We start from the raw sequence: 23703 nt of genomic DNA, 5'->3' as shown, positions 1-23703 counted from the left end.
AAAGAGTTCAGTGGACGCTGAAATAGAGTGTCACAAGACACGCAGGAGAATTATTGAGGGATTGGTTTAACCAGTCTACTGAAAACACTACATTTATACACAGCTGAAACAGCTCTGGTCTATAGTCATCTTTTCATTTTGCTTGAAGTCTTAGTGAAATAAGAAGTCAGTACAGATTCCTGTTATTAGTTTGTAATTTTCAAGGTTGTCTTTTTTAAATCCTTTCAGTGGCCATAAACATTTCTTGATTAGCAACAAATGCTTAACCGTAGCCAAACTGTAAGTATTTTCCCAAAGTATGTGATCATATTGCTGTTAGAATGCATAATTGTTTTCTCCATGAGGAAGCTAAATTTGGCTTACCAACTGTGTCATGACATTAACAGAAAATGTCTGGGGTGACAGGGCATAGCGTGGACACTGGACCGAAACGCTCATAACCACAGTTCAGTTAATTGATCTTCCGAGGGGGTGAAATATCACACTAGTCATCTGCCTTTGGTTTTTCAAGCCACATCAAACAATTGTGTGGAGAAGTTAAAAAAAAAAAAAAAAGGGAAAGTGCTAGGTTGTTTGATTTCATCAGTTAATGGCTGTAGGTCACTTGATACCCTTTTGTTGACAATACAGTAATACGCCTGTATCTTGTAAAGGTTCACCAGAGTGACTTACTGCTGTGGTACAAGGCCTAAAATAAAACTTGCACATGCCAGGCACCACATGATGCATAAAATATTCTAACAATATATTACGAAACCTTGTCAACACTAGGGAAAATGACTATTCCAAGAAGTAGAGTTGGCTGGAAAAAAACATTCTTTTTTCCAAACCGGGCCCTTATGAAAGACAGTGATTTGGGAAGCTGGAGGGAGAGAGAGAAAGGGGTTTCTTCCTTTGGTCTAGTGGAGAAAAGTCTCTTCCTTGGTTAATCAAAAATGTCGACAGAATAAAAGAGTAGCCCACTTCCAGGTCAAATCTTCACATTGTTTCATGTCTTTTGTGTTTCTCATTTTTAAGCAGCTGCACTAAGAACCAGCTCAGCCCCTTGAGGAACTTGCGGATATCTTATATCCGCACACCGAAGTGCTACAGCTGCTTTGGGGGCAGTTTTGTCCGGAGCGTCCTGAGCAGATTTGCTTTCAGCTACCTGTGCACCGTCTTGTTCTAAACCCTATCAGTCAGCTGGTTTGATACCAATGTGGGAGTAGTCATCTCTCTTCTGCTGCTGTACAACGCACCAAAGGGTCTTGCAAAATTCATCATATGAAAATCCTTCTGAGAGTTGTTCTAAAAGCAGTGAAATGGGTACGCAGGAAGAATAGTGGTCGTAGCAGTTTCTAGCACAAGGCTATTAATGACATTAGGCAAGATTACGACACTCCTTAAACTGAAATAGTTCAGCTAATACATACAGCCTAGACACAGATTTCTGTTGACTGATAAACTGATGGTTTAGTATATGAAATGTAACGACTCTTTCCTTTAAATATATTTTGACAGATGAAATCTCTGACAATGAAGCCTTTTACTGCATATCCTTCTGGGTTTATCGTATTCCTGTTTGCCTTGCTGCAGAGGAGCCATGGACAATGCAAAGAAGCAGCTAAAAAATCAGAGATGAATTTGAGTGTGACATATGATCTTCCTAACTTCATCGCAGAAACACCGATTCAGAATGTAGTTTTGTACAAGCATCATGTTTATATTGGAGCAGTCAACAAGATCTATGTACTAAATGAAACTCTCCAGAATATTTCTATGTACAAGACTGGGCCCGTTTTGGAGAACCCTGACTGCGCGCCATGCGAGGACTGCAAAGAGAAAGCCAATTTATCTAACAGCATATGGAAGGATAACGTCAACATGGCACTGCTCTTAGAAACTTATTATGATGATCAGCTCATCAGCTGTGGTAGCGTGTCCGGCGGCGTCTGCCACCGTCACATCATTCACCCTGACAACCCTGCTGACATCGAAAGCGAGGTGCACTGCATGTATTCGCCTCGGGTGGATGGAGAAGCAGATAATTGTCCTGACTGTGTTGTAAGCACTTTAGGAACCAAAGTTTTGGTGACCGTAAAGGACAGGTTTGTCAACTTCTTTGTTGGAAATACTGTGACGTCTACATTTCAACCTCCCCATGTGCTGCATTCAATATCAGTTAGAAGGTTAAAAGAAACACAGGATGGTTTTGAATTTCTCACAGATCAGTCTTATATAGATATCCTCCCTCAGTTCCGCGACTCATACCCCATTAGGTATGTCCATGCCTTTGAAAATGATCACTTTGTCTATTTTCTGACTGTCCAGAGAGAATCTCTCGACTCCCAAGCTTTTCACACTAGAATTATCCGCTTCTGCACTTTAGACTCAGAGATGCGTTCTTACATGGAAATGCCTCTTGAGTGTATTTTCACCGAAAAGCGGAGAAAGAGGTCCATCCGGAAGGAAGTATTCAACATTTTGCAAGCTGCCTATGTAAGCAAGCCAGGTGCAGCTCTAGCCCACGAAATGGGCCTTGGATTGAACGATGATATTCTCTACGGTGTTTTTGCACAAAGCAAACCAGACTCTTCTGAACCAACCAACAGATCTGCTGTCTGCGCCGTCTCCGTGCGAACCATCAACGAGTTCTTCAATAAGATTGTCGACAAGCAGAACATGAAATGTCTCCAGCACTTTTATGGGAAAGAGAGCAAATACTGCTTGAACAGGGTAAGTGACAATTAATTTGTTACATTTTGGGACTCTCATTCTCTTTTTGCCTACTCCATTGCCAGGTAGCCGTCCCTTCAGTTTCAGTTACAAAATGCGAGTCCCTGATCATGATTTGTCTCTGTAAAGATTAGTTCCTGTAGATTGAGTATGAAAATCATTGACCTCCTTATGGTGCTAAAAAAGTATTAGTGGAATTGGGGAAAACCCCTCTTTTTTGTTTTTTAATTTGTAAGTAATTGTTTTTCTTGAGAGACTGTGATGAAGATAAATTAAACATTTAGTCAGTTATTTTTTTTAATGTTTAAAAAAAGTATTCATTAACATTCGGATCCATGTGCACTGAGGAGTCCCTGAAAATATCAGTCATATTTTAAACTCTCTTAATGCTGAATCACTGCCCTCCTTAGAAAAAAATGAAAGAGCTGGAACATGCCATGAAGAGCCAGATTGTAATACAGTTACTCATGCTTGATGCAGAAACGGTCCCACTGAAATCAGTTTTCTTAATGAAAGAAGCGTCTGTGAAAAGTGCGTCTGAATGAGGATACCGGTAGTCTGGGATGGGAGGGTTGCCTTTCTGTATACTGTGTGTTCAGGTGGTTGCTGCTCTCCAACCATCTGAAATATTGTGAGTGAAGGAAGCAGAGAAGTTATTTCTTCCCTTCTGGCCAGCGTCTGCTCTTGTAAAGGAAATAGAGAATCTGGGAATCATGTATTTTTAACATTTCTTTTGAAACATGAAACATTAGAGCTTTGAATTGTACCTGCTTATGCCGCAGGGCCTTAAATAGCCTCTGTGGGGAGCTTTATTTTCTCAAATACAGGAAAATTGGAGCTCAGAGGTGGCCAGCTGTCCTCTACCAGAGGGCAGGGCCAGAGCCATTATGGTGGGGCTCTGCTCGACCTCGCAAGCCAAGATGAGGCCTATGTCGGGATGGAGCAGCAGCTCGACCTGCATTTGGAGATGGATGGGATCTATCATGTCCCATTGTTGGGACAGGTCGGGGTGAGGGTGGGAGCCACAGGCCTTCATCACCCCAGGACCACCAGAGTCTTCCTCAGCATGGCTGCCCAGCACAGGGCATCGGGATGAGGTGCTGGCACGTGCCCCAGTTGGAGGTCGGAACCTCTTGTGTGAAAGAGAAGGGCTGCTCGTCACTGCCGGGGGTGCGATGGGGTGGTCTGGGGAGAAGCATCCATTATGGAGCTGCGGTGGTTTCTCCCCAGTAACGGGAATGTGCTCAGAGGTGGGGTCCAACCCAGTCTGAACATCGTCACAACAGCCTCGGCGCTCGGGGGTAGACTGCTTGTTGCAGGCCCCAGGTGTTCAATACAGAGGTAGGCATTGCCAGCGGATGCTGATACTGCAACCACAACAGACGTAGCATTTTATTTCCTTTTTTTGGGGGGGAAAAGGCAGTTTTCAGGAACTAAAAGCGAGTTAGCAAACATTCAGCACAGTAACTTCTTATCTTCCTTCTCTGTGTTATTGCTGTCCTAATTTTTCGTTTCAGGTCTTCATATTCTTTTTCTTTTTTTTTTTTTTCATTTTTCAGTTCATTTTTAATAATGAACATTGTTCTTTTCTGAAAGTACTTTTTTTCCGTATTCCTGGGGCATTTTATTTGTAAGTGACTGTGTTTAAAGCTGGTGGCCTTTAGCTTATCTCATTCTGTACTTGCCTATAAATCCGTTTCATAAGGTGATCTTTTCATAGCAAAGTATACCATTAAAATATTGACAGAATAATTTGTCACTTCTCACATGCTGGGAAGTACCTTCCTGTTTCAAAGGCTTTTCCAGAGTCTGCTGCTGCTTTGCATATCAGAACTGAATGTCTTATACTGCAGACGGTTTATTATAGTTGCCCATTTTCAAGAAATGTCATCAGAACTCTGATTTCTGCTTGATAAAGGGGAAAACGTTTCTGTGATTTCTTGTGGTTCCTTTAAATAGCATAAAGGCAGTCAGAAATTTTTGTCCTGATTGTTTGCTTAACACTGAAATACCAAGACTGTCAAGCTCTGCCATTCTATTTCCTTTGCTTTATTCCAGAGGACTCATTAAAGCTCCAACAAAAAGTGTCCTGTGAGTTTTTTCAGGTTTCAATTGGCCAAAAAGATTGGCAAGAATTTGCCAAGCATCCTTTATACACCTGTTTTTCTCAGGTGTGTAAAATAGACCTGCAATGGTGGAAGGTGAAGGAAGGGAAGGAGCAGGCAGAAGAAGGAAAGCACGTTATTTCTTACGCTTGGGTCAGGAATGTCAAATCTGGTCTTCCTTGATTTTGCTGGAGATAAAATAATAATAAAAAGAGTCCCAAACCCCTCAACTCTTCTTAGGCCCTTTTTTGTACGTTGTAAAAATGTGCATGAGGGCATAACCTATTTTTCCCCTTTTGCAAGTCACCTTCAACTTAAAAGAAAGCTTTTATAAACTGTGAGAGTTTGTCACAGTTTATTTTGGCAAAATTGAAAACTTGCTTTTTGTAATGTAGCCAAGATGATCTTTCTCTTTGATGTTGAGAGAATGAAACCACAGACCACTGATGCAAGTGAAAGGCACTGACCACTGTGAGATTAAGTCACAGGACAGTGAAAACAGTACAGCAGTGAATATGGCATACCGCTAACTTCAAGATTAAAGAGAAAAATGAGCCTTTAGCAATGTTTGCAAGGGAGTGCTATCTGATAATTTACAGTTGGAGTCTGATTGATGAAGGCTATTTCATGTTATCAAAAAGAAGTCCCACAAGACAATTGTACATCATTTTGTTGGACTTTGGGTAGTCCATCTTTTTAACTGGCTCTCCCTCAGGACTGTTTAGTCTGAGGCTGCTAAAGGTAGAATTAGACCAGAATAAACCAGAATAAAACATCTGAAACACTTCCTCAACTCATTCTTCTCAGATTTTAAGCATTAAAAAAAAACCCCAAACCTTCAACTCATCGTGATGTGGTTGACAAAATTTGTTAGTTTTTAACCTTGTTTCCTAAAGGGATGAAGTTTATGTGGTCATGCTATTGTATGCCTGCCTTTCTGTTCGTTGTCCAGACAGCCTCGACAATAGGAAATCTTAAAGATGTGAATCCAGGTGTGAATCCAGAGATAGATCCAATATATGCTCAGGCTGTGGGAACCGATGAAGTTTAAGGAGCCACTTTATAAACATCAGAAGGACTTGCAGGGACCAAAACAGGTATTGCTCACCCATGGGAAAAGTCTCCGTCAGAGCTTAGTTGGACAGCAAAGTCAACCAACCACAAGATACAAATCCAGACACAACTGTGCTTCACTTATTCCAGTGCTCATGGAAAACTTTATAAAATCGAAATAAAATGTTCCCAGTTGTGTTTAAGTGAAATACACGTTAAGCCAAAGCCTGGGCTCACTGTAGTCAGGGTTAGGAAAAGTGAATCCGATGGCACATCTGATTGACATCAGATGTACCTCAGCGGAGCTGTGGCCAGTTAGCACTTCCTAATAATTTCCTTCAGTGAAGACCTGGCTGTCACTTCAATGACAGCAAGGAGGAAACAGAACTGGCTTTGAGTTAAAAGAAAACTTTGGAGTCATAGTAGGGGGGTTTTATTACCCGAGTCAGGACAAAGATATCTGAGAAGTAACGGCCGTGGAGGGTTTTGAATCACTGTTCAGGAATCTCCTCACCCACAACGAAGAGAAAACTGGATGTAGGCTTTTAGCAGAGTTTATTTGGTCGCAGTTAGTCACTATCAGCCCTGGTGTGGTACTCCTCAAAGCAGAGGAGTACTTGGATGAGGAGACAAATGCTGCTTACTTCATTTGCAGACATAGTCCAGTAGCGTGCTCCTCTATCATGGATTAAATGTGATTCTCCAAGTGAGGAAGGTGGGTTGAGTTTAGCCTTGACAATCTCAACTGTACATTTCAATTGTCATTAGTTAGATCATCATCTTACGGGTTTTGTTTAGCCTTTCTGCGTCTCTTAGGTGCTAAACAATTGTGAGTCCCATTGTCCTCTGATAACTAACTTCAGCCACTACTGACTTCCATGGAAGAGTACCTCTAAAAAGGGAGTCCACATTCAGCTCTGTAAAGACTCTGTGGCTTTGTTTTTTCTACAGGTAAGTTCGGGTGAAAGCCTAAAGTACTCCATTCACCTTAGAGGAAAAGAGAAACCACCAACAGGCTTTTGCCATCATATCCCCCACAAGTGTCCTAAAGCGAGACAAACTGGTCACAACTCCTGTCAAATGAAAGGCATAAACAGTTGGAAGAACGTGAAATGAAAACAGAAGATCATCAAAACAAAAGATAAAGTGACAGTAAAATAAACACATGGTGATGCTTCTTTATTACCATTACACGCATGATAGATGAGTAAAATTGGGTTATGCTTATATTGTAATGGAAGAAAATAATTGCTGCCTTCTATCAGGAAACCGCAAAGGCACTTATTGATCTGTCATCCTAAGGGTATGTCTAGGAATATTTAATAAAATAAACAGAGACAAATAACTCTTTTGAGGCCCTGTAACTGTAGTATCCCACACCATTTGGCTTAAAACCTTTTGGCAGGTTTAAAAATAATACCATGTCTCTGATTAAGAAGGGTTGATGGGGTTTATTTAGATAATCTCACAGCATGGAGATGGTTTTCATGTTGTGAGTAGAATGGGCCTGAATATTTTCTCTAAAAGTCAGGCACCAGAATCCGTCGGATTGGTTCAGTCATTTATTCCTCTGGAAACGCTATATCAAATGGCATACAGCACTCTGCCTGGGCACGAAGCCTGCTCCCATCCGTACAGATTTTGTGCAAGCTTCTCTGTGGGGTTCTCACGTCTCAGAAGAATAAACGAAGAGGGACTGGGTGATGGGCAAGGTGCACTGACACCCTTTAAAACAGACTTAAACCATAGTAGTAAGGTGATAGGCTGCATCCACGTTCCTGTTCTCACTGCGTGTCTGCTAAAGCCCAGGCAAGGAAAAAGACAAGTGAGGGATTTTCTTTGGAAAGTACCACACCATCCCGAGTGGTAGATGTATTTGCAGACTCTTCCGAACCCCAGGAGCTACGGAGTTTGGGGGCTGGCCTGTTAGTCCCCGAGTGATGAAAAAACTACGGCTTTCCTTCTCCTGATGTCCTGTTAGGGGCCTGTCTCTGTTTGCCTCCCAGGGCTGCTGCTTGGCGTTTTATCATCTTCTTGCTGAAAGCTGGATTTCTCTGTGAAAAAGTGATATCCGTTAAACTACCATTTTCTGCAAAGGGCACACTGCTTTATCAGCCAGAGTTACTAATAATGTTCCATTTCCAGACTTTTTAATCAAATACTTCCACTGAAGGCAGGGTTCCCTATTTGTTATTAGTGTGGAAGAGTGACTCCGCTGCTTTTCTCTGGAATTGCACAGAAATCATTTCAGGCAGAAAGTAATTTTTATTTTTTTTAACATGGCTATCTGGTCATGTGGTTTTTATGTCTCAGAGTTTCTGAAGGCCCTTAAATAACTCTAAAGACTAGAACTGGATAAAGAATAATTTTCTTATCCTATGTAACTTTGATCCTTGCAAATTTGAAAACCTTTACAGTCCCACAAGAAGGGATGTCCAAGTAGGTATGTGGTATTAAGGACGCTCACTGGAGATGTGTAATATTCAGATCTAAGCCTCTTTTCCTGGGTTCAGACCAAATTCTAAGACTCCTTTGCCCCAGATTAAGTTCCTGTCTAGTCTGCTGATGGCTATTCTGCAATGGGACCATGTCAGCCCCTCCTGAAAGATCTGCTTGGATTGCTTCGTAAACAATTCCATACTCCAGAGAAAGAGAAGCTGATTCTGCAGTGCACTGCATGCAGATCTAAGTCCTGGATTCATCCCACCTGGCTTTGGGAGGTAGTTGAGACCTCTAAGTAAGCAATGAATTTTCCTCAGGTTCTGCTGCCAAACGGAGAGACACATAAATCCTGACAAAGCAGACATCTGCCTTTCAGCTCGCTTGGCATCAACCTTACCTCAGCAGTTTCTCTACTTACTCTACTCATCCTGACTCAGGACCACATATTGCCGTCATTATTGCTCACTAAAGCAACAGTAGGTAATTACTATCCCGGAGAGTGTTATGTTAATCGAACTTTCTAGGTGGCATGTGGGTTTCTGATCTCAGACAGCTTTTGCATCAGAGTGGAATTACTCCTCATTTCCAAACATACAAGTAAAACCGGAGTCAGATCCCACAGTAAATTTTAAAAAAGTGCTGCTGCTAAGGAAGAAGATCCATGACATAAATGGTTTGGAAAGCAAGCGTAGGTCACGAAGAAATATTACTTGCACTGTCTATGGAGTGGGTGTAAACAATGAAATGTTAGAGGAGGAATGATCTTGGAGGAAGTGGTAATGAGAGCTTCATTTTCTTAAGACAGATGTTACCCTGCTTTTATACACAGCCTGTGGAAATTGGGGCAAATTGCATGATTTTCTCCTAACTTTCTGAACTCCTTTCTGTCCCACACATCTCTTGCACCACTGTTTTGGCTAGACATGTGGTTGTTGTGCAATGTTATCTTGGCATAAGAGTCTCCACGCTCAGCATTATCTTAGGATAACTGATCTACTTGGCATTCACAGCTTTTCTATTTCATCACAGCTTCCATGTAAAGAAGGACTTCTATGAAAAATGCACCTGATGTACCCTACAAATGTACAGCAAAACTGCTTTTATCAACACAACATCTCTGATGCATTATTTTGTTTCTTCAAACTGTATAATTAGTCAACACCTCTCCTTTGATAATCTGTATACTGAGTTAAATGTTAAATTAATATAAGGGAAATCAGCAAAATACAAAGATTACTTAGGTCCATTTTGTCTGCTGAATCAATAGGATTTACTTAGTGCTAATGCACTAACCAGATTATGAGAACTAATGCAGCACTGTTCAATGACAAAACCAAGTAACTCTTTGAATGATCTTGACAATAGAACGTGTAATCATCTTAATTTGTATTAACTAATTACATTTAACATGGATGCCTTTTTACCTATTACCTTAAGTGGAACATCAGTATAGTAACTTCCTTCTCCCCTCTCGTTTTAGCAATGAAGTACATCAAAGCAACAAGTATTAAGTTAGTGGGATGATACTATGCAAAGTTTTACATCTATGGAGTTCCTTAAAAAAATTCTCTTTCTCTGGAGGTCATAAAAATTTGTGTAATCTTCCCATTGGCTTCAGTGAGTTCTAGATCAAGTCCTTGAAGTTGCAAGTGTAGCTTAAAGGTAATTAATCCTTCAGTAATTTGCTCTAAATTGTTCCTTATTTTGCAACAAGTAGGATTTTGAAGGGTCGGTTTCCTGTGTAACTCGGACCATCTCCAGGCAGCAGCAACACATAGTAGTGGCCACTGCGTAATTAGGACTGCTTAATTGTTTCCATCTTAAAGGACTGTTTCCAGTTGCTTGGTTTTTCTTCAAGTCTCCTACTTCGCAGTTGAGATTTGAAAAGTTTATTCTCAGAAAGAGAACATACTTCTGTATTTTATAAAAAAAATCTTTGAATTGCTTTCAAATACATGAGGAATATTGGGAAGAGGAAGAAGGAAGAAGAGGGAAACAATTCGTTGTTTAAAACAAAAAGAGGAAAAAACTCTTTCACCTTTTACAGTAAAGCTTCAGTGCCTCAGCAGAAGTTCTTAGAAACAGGAGGACCCAGTCCCCTGCCCCAGGCATGTTCAGTTCTCAGTGAACGCTGGATGGAGTTCACGGCACCTACACCCACGAGGTGCTTTTCATTCATCAAGAAGAAACCAGACACATGGTGGATCTGCTTCTGTGGGAGCTGTTTAGCACATAAATTTGTGTCCACTGGCAAAATTGAGCTCTTCATTTTTTTATTAGTTTTTCCGTTCCTTAGGATTACAAGAAGTGCTTGGTAATGATGTCTAGTACTACTGTTTTACAAAGCACATAGCATTTTGAGGACGGTGTTTTCAAATACTTTTCTCTTGTGATGTGACTTCTGAGTGATTTTTATTCCACCTCCTAAGAACATGGGAGTTCTTGGTAAGAACAAGTTAGTAGTTTGACAAAATAGAGCTTGAAGAAGAAAGAGAAATTCAACACACCTAGTACCTATCACTGCCATATTAACATGGAATGTTAATGTTTGCCCTCTACAACTACCTGAAAGGAGGTTGTAGCCAGGTGGGGGTCGGTCTCTTCTCCCTGGTAACTAGTGTTAGGACAAGAGGAAACAGTCTCAAGTTGCACCAGGGGAGGTTCAGGTTGGATATTAGGAAGAATTTCTTCACTGTAAGAGTCGTTAAGCATTGGAACAGGCTCCCCAGAGGAGTGGTGGACTCACCATCCCTGGAGGTGTTCAAAAAGTGTTTAGATGTGGCGCTTCAAGACACGGTTTAGCGGGTTTGGTGGACATGGCGGCGTTGGGTAGAAGGTTGGACGATGATCTTTGAGGTCTCTTCCAGCCATAACGATTCTATGATTCTATGAAATTAGCTGTCCTCCTGTGCTGTGAGAGCAGCAGATGGGGTACACACTGCGTATCCCCAGCAGACTGCTCTAGTCTGGCTCCTGTGCAGTCCCTACTGCAAATAAAAGCTGACTCGTCCAGTTGGGATACCTCTTTCCGAGTACTTACTGACCCTATCAATGCGAATAGTTCGATACGAAAGACCCGATCTCTTAATTGATAGTACTCGATAAAGGAAGTGAAATGGGAGACTATGAATGTAATGTAATCTCAGTGCCAATAAGGGACACTGTTTGCCTGCATTTGGCCTGCTATTTAACCGTACGTATGACTGGTACTGATGTATGGCCAACCCTATTGAGTTACTCACAGTTGCTTGTCTTGGAAATGCAGCAGCAAGTTTTGGGAACTGACACTGCACTTACACTGACCTGGCGGGTTAGGAGTCTCGCTGTGGACTTGAAGTTGATCATGTTGGCAAAAGCCAACATGCTACATCCAAAGAATTTGTGTTTCTCATGTTCCTCAGTTCTGGCTGGCTTCTCTTCTGCCTGTTGTACAGCACTGGAGTTTGTTCATAAGAGATTCTTTTCTGGTCAATTACTTCCAAAAAATAAACATGTCCATATTTTTTCTATATATCATCATTGAACGTGCTTATAACCGTAAAGAATCCAGACACCCTGTGACAGTTGTGTATAGTGAGAAAAATAATGCGACTATGACTTTTTAGAATTGCTAGTAGTAAAATTTTGTCCATTTCACAAACTTCTGCAAATTGCAGAGGAAAAAGTATTCCTTTGTGATAGCATAGTAGAAAGCTATTTATATATTTCTCCTCTTCTCCATTACGCTTTATTCACTCTGACCAACTATGGCATGAAACCACGTAGGAAAGGAGGAGGGAGATAATCCTTTTGCCAAGGGGACTGACGGAAGAAGGCATGGAGTGAACAGAGTCTGTAAATGTGCCAGAAGCCGGAAAGTTTGTCCTGGTTATTTTTCTCCTCTCCCTGTTTTGTCAAAGAGCTATAAGTACAAGGATCTTGGTAGTCACCTCTAACTGAGTCCAGAATTAAAAAGACCAGTATGTGACAGCTGGGCAAATTTATGAGGTTTATGAAGTTCAAGGATTAATTCCCTTCAGTGATAACAAGGATAGGCAGGCCAAATTTGTAATGCCCCTCACTTTTATTTACATGGGATTGGGTAAAAAACAATACGGGTTCTAAGTCCAGCCTCTAACAGACCTCCAACGTGATGATGATCAAGTCACTCATCCTCTTCAGGCAACACCCAGGCTTCGCTGAGTTATTGGGGCCAGAATTTCACTTCTTGTATTTCACATGGAGAGAAGCAGCACTCAAATACACTTCTCACCTGAAAAGAAATACTGCATAGTACCCAGAAAATTCAAATGTATTATAGAACAGCAAAACTGTGTTGGCTAAAAATACACAAGAATATTTAGAGAGGCAAGTCTGATAAGGTTCTTCTGTGTTCCTCACACTTACTTTTCCTGTTCAGAGTCTGCTGTACATGTATTTTCTTCACCATTATGTTCTTGATTCCAGTAGGACACACTCCTGAAAACTGTAGTTTTATTATTCATCTTAATTCACTGACTTCCACAATAGAAGAGATAAGCAACTCATACACCCTGTCTGGTTTTAATCATCTTGGGAATCAATTTGTTATGTAGAGTCATCTACTCACTCTACAGCAGTTTCTTTGAAGAAGGATTTTTGCCATTTGCAGATATCATGATCCAGCTCATTTAGCAGGAGCTCATTTCCTTCTGCTCCATGTTATGCCATAGAAATGCTCAAAGGAAGAACGTTGTCTGCACTTGTGGGTGCCCACTTCTTTTGAGGGAGGTTCCCAGGATCCATAGCGGAAAACAAAAGTCGATACATAGGAATTTGATTCCAAAGAGTTGACAAGTTAAAAGTCATATAAATAAACCAGCAGGAAATAAAACCTCTGCTTATTCCTACTTTCACTTGAGTTCTTCATAACTGTGGTATTTTGCAATTGACACTAGGAAATTTTACCTAATTACTGTCAGACCATTTCTCCAATTTATCAAATTAAATTTTAATTTTAATGATGTCCTCCAAATCGCTCACAAGACAATATGAGATGTTCTGCAGTGATTAAGTCATTAATTTCTAGTTTATGCAAGACATTAAACATAACACCAAGACATTACACGTAGTATCACTTTCTGATTGAGCACTGTGCTTAACTAAGAAGAACAGGTTTTGGCCACCTCTAGAAGGATGAACCTGGAGGAGTGTTTCTCCAAACTGCAGTTGCTGCAAATAACAGAAAAGCTCACAAAAAGTCTTTGGTTAAAATTTTAATTTTTTTTTTTTCCCTGAGTCTAGTATTCAGACTAGAGACTAGACTCTATAATTGGTTCTGACACTGACCTAACTGGGTATTTTTTTGAGATTTTCATTAGTGGGTTTAAGATTTCCTCCCTGCTTTCCACTTTTAGCTTCAAATGTGCAACTCTGTCTGAAATATTATTTTTATACTGAATATGACATATAAATCATCAGTTAACTGCCATACAGCGACAGCTCCTGATAGCCCAGCTCAGCGACGTCTAGAGGCTTTTTTGGCACGTTCATCTTCTGTGGACCGAATCCAGGGTGAATTCTGAAACACCACAACTTCTCCTATGAACAAATAAGATAGTATTGGTTATCTCCTACCCTTCTGGACAGGGCTGAAAGGTAGGGCTTGCCCACACTTCATTGCATTCCAGTGGCACACCTACACCAGCTTCACAAAGCCCTCGCTATGAATCACAGGCGCAGTTGGCACCTCTCCTCCTACAAGAGAAGCAATATAGCCCAACCCAAGCACTTAGCCCGCGCTCTAATCGTCCGTTTCAATAGTTGTGTGATTTGTCACTGGAACTTGGCATAATATCCAGAGTGCATCATCTGACATCAGTTAATTTTCCACATTGACAGCCAAATGGGTACTTATGTGTATATTGAGAGGGAGGGAGGGAGGGGGAGATTCAGTCTTCAAAGAGTTAATTTAAAGCAGCTTCTTTGCCGAAGTTTTCCATGTTATCAATCTTCCTTTAGTTTTCTAAGTAGCCTTTTAATCTCTGCATTTGTACTCAAAGATCAAAGCCTTCCTATTTCTTAAACAGCTAACCTTACATTATGGTTAATCCATGAAGCGCCAGGTTTTGTGAGAGAGCCATATGTGGAGCAATCTGCAGGTTCTTGGGCAGATACCCAAAATTACGACATCTCTGAGGAAGGCTGAGCTGACTTTGTGGCTGAACTGACTTCGGGGAAGCTAGAAAAGGTGTCGGGGCAAGCAGGAGAATTTAGCCACTTGTTAAAAAGAGCTTGAACAGGGTTTCATGAGGCATGTCAGGATGTTCAAATTGTGTTGAGATGACTACATAGGAGGAAGTACGTTTTTTTTAAGATTGGCACAGAAACATCTCTTCCCAAAGTCATTTGCTTATGGAAAAAAAAGAGTTACAGCAAAGATCAGAGATCCCAAGTTGGGGAAAGGTAAATTCAGAAATCTGCTTTATTTCAAAAAGCATGAAAACTGTACGTCTTACTGCACTTGAACTATTCATACTCATTGTATGAGTAATCTTTGCACAGATGTTTCAGAAATACTTTTAGACTGGGTAGGATATGAGTGCAAAGGAATAAAGCTTTTAGCTTGTTTGGTGGCCAAAACAAAGAAAAGCTAAATTTGTCCATTGATGATTTAACGCAGTCAAATACTGGGTTAAAAAATATTTTTTGAAGAGTATTCGACATTGCTAGTGCAAGGTATTAATTCTTTTTTTCTCCATACATTAAGAGTTAATACCAAAACTGATACAGCAAACCCTTTAGCACATGGGTAACCGAACTGTTAAGTCACTGCTGTATCAGATCTAATCTGGAAGTTCTCTTTCTGTATCATGAAGGCACTGCACAGAGATTTCAATTGCTCTTGTTTGGTCTTATGCAGGTTTTTACCTAAATGATACAGTAAATTGACAGGGCACCTGGAGAAAAGCTGGCACCAGTGCTGTCTGCAGCTCCTAGGGATCACGGAAAACTTCACCTGGCAGTGCTGTTGCTGCGCTCAGTTCAGAAATGTTACAATTCAACAGCAATGGCCTGAGCTATTAGGTTGAATGTTTTGTTAATAGCATTTTCAATGCCTTGGTTTCTTTCCAGAATTCACCAGAGTTAAGCCAGCAAGAAATTCTTGGTTCATTGCTTGCTTTCTCGTAGTACTTTGAGGGAAAAACATCTGAATCTAGAAAACAAGAAAATAAAATTTTACTCCTGCATGTCCTTTAAGGGTGTGATCCAGATCTATTGAATTTAGTGGAAAGGCTCTGGCTGTCTTTAAATGTTTTAATTCAAGATTTTTGAAAGATTTTTTAAAACATGCTTGTAACAACAGCAAATCAATAAAAAATTAGGAAAAACGAAGCTCTCTATTCATTTTAACAGCGGGAGCCACCATAAGATCCTTTATAATCTCCCTACATGTTTATTCATAAAGTATGTCACAGTGGGAACATGCTAGATGACTTCCAAATTTAAACTGGTTAGGGATCCTTTAGGGGGTTCCTGGTTATTATCTGTACGATTTCACCAAAACAGATGATGTAGTATCAATAGTAATGGAATTATCAGTTAATAGATTACTATTGAATTGTCAGGACAGCAGGTTATGTTCTTCTCGAGAGATAACTTAAAGTATATTGTTCAAGAATTTTTCCAATGAAAATTAAAACCATGTAATCTCTATTCCTGAACTGAAAAAGAAAATCCTGCAAATGCAACAACTATTATAGTACATTCAAGACATACAGAGATTGGACAAAATAGTGCATGGGCCATAGATGATCAATACAATAGCCTAAGTAATTATAAAAAGCTGGCTTCCCCACAGTTTCATTTAAATGTACTATCAGAAACAAATTTTTCCTGGCTTATCTCCATTTTCTCTTTCTCCATTTTTTTCTCCCCTATTCTGTCTTATCACTGAAAAAGGTGTTGAAGAGAGAATAGAAGGAGAAGAATACTGGAAATTGTTTTTTTAATGGAAAAAAAGGTTAAAAAATTGCAGCGTTTTTAGACAGTCATTTTCTAGGAATCGCTGTTTTAGAAGCAGGTGTGTCACTGGGCAGGCTCTGCAGGCAAAGAATTCTGAGACTCTTGGAGAAGCAGCATTACAAAAGTCACTAAGAGAAAGGATACCTTGATATAAGTGCTTATACACATACCATCTGGTTAAATAAAGACCCTATGTCTTATTCCCAACAGACAGGATAAAAAAAGTTAAAAGAAACATTCCCATAATATTAAGAAGTCGTGCCTTCCTCATGGAACATCATAACTGATGAACCAATTAAGTTTGAAACATTTTAAAATACTTTTGGTCAAATGCATTTGTGCTAAATGATTTCACTCTGACAAAGATCTGTTCCTGCTCGTAAAGACGGTACTCATCTGTACTTCATTTTCAAACAGGCTTTTTCAAGAAACGCTTCGTACTGCAGAGCACAGGATGATGAATATCGCTTGGAAGTTACGACTCCTTTGCAGAGGGTTGACTTGTTCATGGGCCAGTTCAACAGCGTCCTGTTAACTTCGATATCTGTCTTCACCAAAGGGAACCTTACCGTTGCTAATCTGGGAACTTCGGAGGGCCGCTTCATGCAGGTAAATATGACTACGACATCTTCACAATTAAAAAAACGTACTGGAGTTTAGCAGGATGGTGAAAAGTGAGGAGCAGTATTACCTCAGTTTAAGAGGGCATTGAAAATTGCAATTGCTGAGTAAAACAGAGCTTCTGGAATATAAACAAAGTGCCTACTAGAGCATTCAGCATTTTAAGCGTTTACATGGGCTTTCTGGTTTGGAGCCATGATTTTGGAGCAAATTCTATCATGATCTTCACGTAGTCACAGAATCACAGAATCAGTGAGGTTGGAAGAGACCTCTGGGATCATCGAGTCCAACCTTTGTCCTAACACCACCATGTCGACTAGACCATGGCACTAAGTGCCACCTCCAGTCTTTTCTTAAACACCTCCAGGGAGGGTGACCCTACCACCTCCCTGGGCAGCCTGTTCAACGCCTAATGACCCTTTCTGTGAAGAAATGCCTCCTAATGTCTAACCTGAACCAGCTGGCTCAGTTCACAGAAAAGTTTTGGTCCATACAAACTAGATTTCTTTCAAAGGAAACTAAACTGAAAGCTCTGTCATAGATAGACATCAAATATGCTCCAACCTCAGCTGGAGCAGAAAAATCCAAAACAGTGACTGATTCTTCAAACAGCTTCAGATATTCAATTCATAGGGTCATTTGGTCTAGAGGATCAGATTCAACCTAGTTCAATGTAAAATGCCAAGACAGCTTATAATGTAGAAGCAGGACCCTCAGCCAATGACTCACAGCTGTAGAATTGAGATTAGCTCCTCCTCCACCTACTTTCAAGTTTCTCTGAGTGCATCTTAGATTTTTGGACTTTTGCTCATCATTCCCGTCTCACTCTGTTCTTTTGGACAGCAATTCTTCTTGTCCTAAAACAGGTTTTCCATCATAAGTGGTAAATCACCCTCCTGAGAAGTCTGTCTCCCTCCACTGAGTACATAGCTAATCTAGACAGGTAGATTATACTACATGATTTCTTTGTAGGTGACTAACGAAATAAATGTAACCCATAGAGCCAACAGTGTTTTAAAAACTTGGCAGTCAAAATCGAACATCGGAAGACAAAATACTTTGAAAGCACCAAGGGCTCCCTGTATTCACCCATTTCAAGCACTGTCATCCTGCAATGTCCACCTTGGAGAGCTTGGCTTCTCTAGCTGCCACAGAGGCCAGCCTGGATGTGCATCTCAGCCTGGATTCCTCTTTCACCCAGGGACCTGTGACCTTTTACTCTGCTGATATTATTTGTCTTCTAGTAGGCTTCCTGAAATACTGGCAATCTTTGGCCCTTCTTGCTCGGTAGGCCGCAGAGAGTCATCAAAGTTAGTAGTGTTGTCCCCCAACCATCATTAACTGAAACCTTATGAGAGGCCATCAGTCGCTGTGCCTTTCCAGTTTTCCCAGTTCCCATAACTTTCCGTTAGAAAATACTTGGGCACATGTGAATTTTCATAAAAACAAGGCTACACTTTCTTCTCTCCCTTGCCTTCGTTTTCTGTCCTTCCCACATGCAGTAAGTTGGGTTACATTTTGGCTCCAGTATATGCACCCTTTCCAGACGAAGGGAATCCTATACCTCGACTTGTGTCTTCTGTACAGACTGGACACAGAACTTGCTCCGTAATGCAAAATCCGTAATGCTCCTACAGGGAAGGAGGGCAAAGTGAATTACCCCAAAGGAGAGATGAAAAACTGGAGAAAATCATCTTTCTCTTTCCCCCTAAAAGATAGGAATTTAACAAAATGTTCCATGACAACCCTGCCAGTTTCACCTGAACTTCCCATGATGACCTTGTTTAACTTCAAGCTGCAGTTTTTCTTCGGCGCAGGAAAGGCAAATGCCAAGAGCTACGCACTGAGCACAGGACCAGCCTACGCTCTGTTTTTAAATGTAGCTCCTGGTTCACACAGCGAACATGAGCAATTCGTTTAACCTTTCTGAAGCCATTTCCTTATCTACAAAATACGGTTAATAACAACTGCTGTCTCGCTCACAACATTTCTTCTGGGCTGTCACAAAGCTTTTAGGGAGGTTTGGTGGAAAGCACAAGGGAGCATTATTTTTATTTGTGACGTTCCTTAAATTATTCATTCAAGTCCTGCACCGCACACTTCATTCAGACGTTTGTCCAACTCAAGGAACAATTAAAATATTTCCAGAATACATTTCCCATTCCAGGTTCAATTACAGATCAAAAGAAAGGCTATTGTGTAAACTGCACATTGCCATTACCAGAAATATTCTCATCATTGAATTAGATCAGCTTGAGCTACAGGGGGAAGTCAGCATTGGGCTTATATTGTAATAAATAGGAGCTCTTCCTTTGAGGGTTTGGTGCAACCAGCAAGAGAATAAGCATACTGACTACCTTTAATGACGCTACCCCCAAATAAAAAGGTTAGTATTTGTTTTGCCTTTAAGTCATCTTGGAAATGATGCTAGATCTGTAGGACACAGCAGACACAGCTTTTTGCAGAATTTAATGTTCACTTACATTAAATCTTTTTTTTATCTTTTTTTTTTCACTAGTAGTTATCTAGGAAGTGCTTTCAAATATGTTCATTAGCAAATGCCCAACTAAACCAGATTTGCAGTGTTTCTATGGAAATATAGCTATTAACTGCCATGAGATGGAGATCATTAAAAATTGAGCTATTAAATGACCATTACTGAAGTAAAATGGGTTAGAAGAAAAACAGGGTAATCCAACAATGACTTAATTTATCAAAAACATATATCCCCAACACTTCCCCGTGCTTTTTAGCAAAGAAATGTAATGACATTCTTTTCTGTTTCATTCACAAATCTACCGGAACATATTGCAAAGAAACCTCAGTTTTTCACTTATTATGCACCTCCCTTTTGAACGGTCATTTGCAGTCATATTTTTAGCTCTTTGTACGTGCAAATACTGAATTTTCCTGTACAATCTCCTTGTAACTTGTAGCTATTCAGAACTGACTATATCGCTTCAGAGATAGGTATGCTTTCAGAGAAAATTAGTTGCAAAATGCTATCTATCAGGGAACCTGTTTTAAAACCAGTTATATTGTATTAGTATCTTACGAACGTATTTTCATGCCAACTATTTAAAAGCAAAAGGCAAAAATATTCATATATAGGTTTCTAAAATTAGAAAATCAGCTCAGCCCTTCCAGTGAATCCAGTTCATCTTGTATCCTCTTTGAAATACCAAACCTTACCATATTTAGACAATTCAGTTTGTGACATAAATTTCAGCACTAGCGCTCATCCACGAGGGTAAAAGAAAGAGTAGTACAGTACCTCTGTCTCTGACAACCGCACCCTGAAGTGCCCAAATATGAAACAGTTTGGTGAAAGAAATGAACATTTAATTCACACTTTTGCTGTATTAATTTAGGGTTTCCTTTAATTGTTAAGGAACACTTTGTGGGAAGAAGAAAAGATGTTTAAGACATAGTGATCAAGTCACCTAAATTGAATTGAGGCTCCCAGCCTGGGCTGTGGAAGCCAGGAGGTGCAGCAGGAACCTACTTATACTCAACCTGAGAGAAATTTATTTGAAAATGCTTCTCATACTCTCCCATTATACTTGTTTACACGGGATCAGCAGCCAACCACTTGATTCTCCTTCTTTTCTTTCTTTCCTTTTTCTTGCCATCTTTCCATCTCCTTTCGCATTTCTTCTGCTCACCACTTTCTGCCTTCCTACCTGCCCCTCATCTCCGACTCTATTCCCATCTCCATCCATTTTCCTCTCTTTACCACACAACTATAGCACGACATTGCTGCAAAAATCAACAGAAGGTTTAACATGAGAACAAAGTTTTTCCTTCTGTAGATGATAACTACCTGGTTCTGGGGTTTTGATGTATTTAAAGACATATCACAATGCATACTTCCTATCTGAAGCTTATGGCATTACCCATCAAAACTGCGCTAATGACCCAACTCAGAATATAGTTTGTATTTTGCTTACTTAAAAAAAGTCATCCGAGGAGCCAGTAATATTCAGAATGCAAAAGCAGGTATGTTTTATCCAACCAAGGAATAGTCACCTGTTGTTTTCTGCTTGTGCTTTTAGTTTGATTAAATAGTAGTATTCACTTAAACAGCTCTGGAGAGCACTAATACTGGAAAGGAAACACAGCCTCCTTCGCTAAATGTTTATTTTTTTTCAGCCAAAATCTAAAACTAAAATAAAATCGATCTGGATGGTCCAAATACAGAAGATTCATGAGTTCTTTTAAGGAGGATAATTGGGGCCAGAAGGTGAATTCCAAAGCTCTCCTGGAGAGTAATTGCAGCCCATTGACATACTGAGCATGTTTTGGCTGCATCAGAAATGTTAAATCTGTATTTGGCCATGAATAGATTGGAGTTTGTAGTTTACCAAATATTGTGAAGTTTCTGTTACAAAACAGAGCAGTCATAATTTTTCTGAGACAGCTGACATGCATGAGACGGAAAAGAAAAATGGTTTTACTTCCTTCCTAAGCTGGAGCCTGACAACAAGGGTTTTTTTCCCCTTCTCTTTTTTTTTCTGTTGAGAAGTTGCAGCTGTTTCAGCCTTTCTTATTGTGCTTGTTTTCAGTGTGACTGGGAACACAGACTGAAAGTACAGCTGTTGGGTGCAAAGTGAATCAGGTATTTCACAGTGGTTATTTGATTAGAAAACAGCACCCAGTCACACTGCTGTAGTTGAGGAATCAGATTTTCAGCTGGTGTAAAGCAGCCTTGCTCTGCTCAAGCCAAAGAAGCTATACTGAGAATACGACTCACAACTGGAAAAGACACTTTCATGACCAGCCAGTATTTTGGGAAATTATAGTTTGCCAAAAAAAAACCCAAACCATGATGTATTAAGATAAAATATATTGTATTTTTGCTCAGTTCCAAGGTGAATTTTCTTTTTTTGCTGCCTGGAGCATGGTTTTATTTCAGAGTGACTTTTGAGTGATGAAGAAGGAGCAGAGTTCTTCAGGAAGGGGAAATCTTTCTGATAGCTCTGGGGAGAGTGGGCTATGGGAAAGTTTTACAAGATTTATTCTGAAGAGCTTACATTTGGTCTGGCCTTAACAATGAACAAGAGACTGATGCCACTGACGTATGCAGAGGCTGGTTTTCGGCATAACGCTGTGTTTGGAAGCAGAATACTGCATGTGCTCCCTACGCTTGAAGCTGGCCTCACCGAGGTAAAGCCCAAGCAAATGCACTGCTTGCTGGTGACCTTGTTGAGAAAGAGAGGGACAGAGAAGTTCTCACTGTACGTTTTACAACTACTGTGGGCAACCACTCTCTTTAGATACCATTTTGGCAGCAGGGCCATCTCATCCTTCTGACTATACTGGTGAAGCTCAATGCACGGTGGGGCAGCACAGGGCTGCGTGTGGAGTGAGGAGCCCTCTCATCTTCATGGAGCAGTAGGACATCCATCCTGTTGCTTCTGGAGGTAAGGAAAGGGTCTTCCCATGGGTATACATACACCCTGAGATGCAGTCAACCACATGCTGCCTGCAGCCCTGTCCAATCTAGCTGGACCCGAGCCAGCTCTAGCTGAGAAGCCAAACGTTAGCAAAACATGGTCATGCACTGTCGTGTCTGAACAGATTCTGGGCTGAAAATGGCTTAGGACATGAGAACCTAAGCGTGATGGCACAGATAGGCCTCGTTGGAGTACAGAGCGTCACACAGCGGACCGCTCACCCTCCTCACAGGGCCTCTCTGTACTTGTTAGACACGAAACAATGCAGAATAATAATAAGCCTTATCCTAGGGACCCATTACCCATTATATCCCAGTATTTTTAACCAGATTTTTAGCTAAGAAAGGATGTGTGAGGTTAGAATAAAGGTTCAAGAAGCAGAGTTTCCTGTCTCTGGCAGGGGCTAAGATGGGTAAGGGAGAGGTATGAGGCAAGGAAAAGCACACAGTGATACCTCTCCCAGTACCCTCCTGCTTCCATGGCCCAGAGATTCCCTGAGCTGGAAATTGCACCCATATCTGGCATTTAGTAGTTCTGTATGGACTTCTTTTCCATCAATTTTGCTTATTGTTTTTTGAAATTGTTTTTTGGTTTGTCCTCCATACTAAACTGTGACAATGACTTCCATAATTTCATTCTGCTTTGAATGATGAAGAGCTTCCTTTGGGGTTTCCTTAACCTGCTTATCATTTCGTTTGGTGCCCCTGATTCTGTCTGATGAGGAACAAGGATGGAGCTCTCACAAATCAGTGGTTTGGGAAATTTTCACACGCGAAGCACAAACCTATTGGCTTTCACATCCAAGTAGACAGAACGCTTGATAGTCACGCTCATTTCCCAGGAATAGTTATGATTAAAAACAAACACCAGCACCAGCACCAAACTTTAACACACATTTCATTTCCCTGAAAAGAGAGAAATTAGCATGTGTCAGAGCTGCTTTCATAGATTACATGCCAGGGAACATAACGCATACTACAGAAATTAGTATAGACAAAAATAATCACATCTGCTTTTTATTTGTAACTGCAGTCAAGCTTGGAAAAATTTGTCCCAGAATTCAGCAAGAAGAGAGCCAAGCCTTCAGCATTGCTCTCCTCTTGCAAACAGCAAAGTGGCAAGGCCCCACCGCTCCAGGAGTCAAGGCTCAAAGCCATGGTGCCTATCAGCAAAAGGAGTTGACACAGAGCAAAGCACAGAGCTTTGCATCTTTCAGCTATGGTCATTCAAATCCAGTTTATACCCTAGGATACTGGAAGCAAGTGCGAGGAGGTCAAGAAATAGATGAGCATGGACCTTAAACCCTACAGAGCCAGAAGGAGGAAAGA

The 23703-nt window shown here is 40.6% G+C and overlaps 1 protein-coding gene across 1 annotated transcript in view; it reads left to right on the top strand.

The window, feature by feature from the left end:
* Positions 1 to 1500: 1500 nt before the first annotated feature.
* The window catches only part of MET (MET proto-oncogene, receptor tyrosine kinase), a 71105-nt gene continuing 48902 nt past the window's right edge, over positions 1501 to 23703 (top strand). The window contains exons 1-2 of the mRNA XM_009697352.1: positions 1501 to 2715; positions 16716 to 16907. Of these exons, the coding sequence (XP_009695654.1) occupies positions 1501 to 2715; positions 16716 to 16907 (1407 nt within the window). The remainder of the gene's footprint in view (positions 2716 to 16715; positions 16908 to 23703) is intronic.

The sequence above is a fragment of the Cariama cristata genome, unplaced genomic scaffold (genome assembly GCF_000690535.1).
Source record: "Cariama cristata isolate BGI_N322 unplaced genomic scaffold, ASM69053v1 scaffold10153, whole genome shotgun sequence".
Taxonomy (NCBI): Eukaryota; Metazoa; Chordata; class Aves; order Cariamiformes; family Cariamidae; genus Cariama; species Cariama cristata.
The sequence above is the reverse complement of the archived record's forward strand: the minus strand, read 5'-3'. Positions and strand labels throughout refer to the sequence as shown.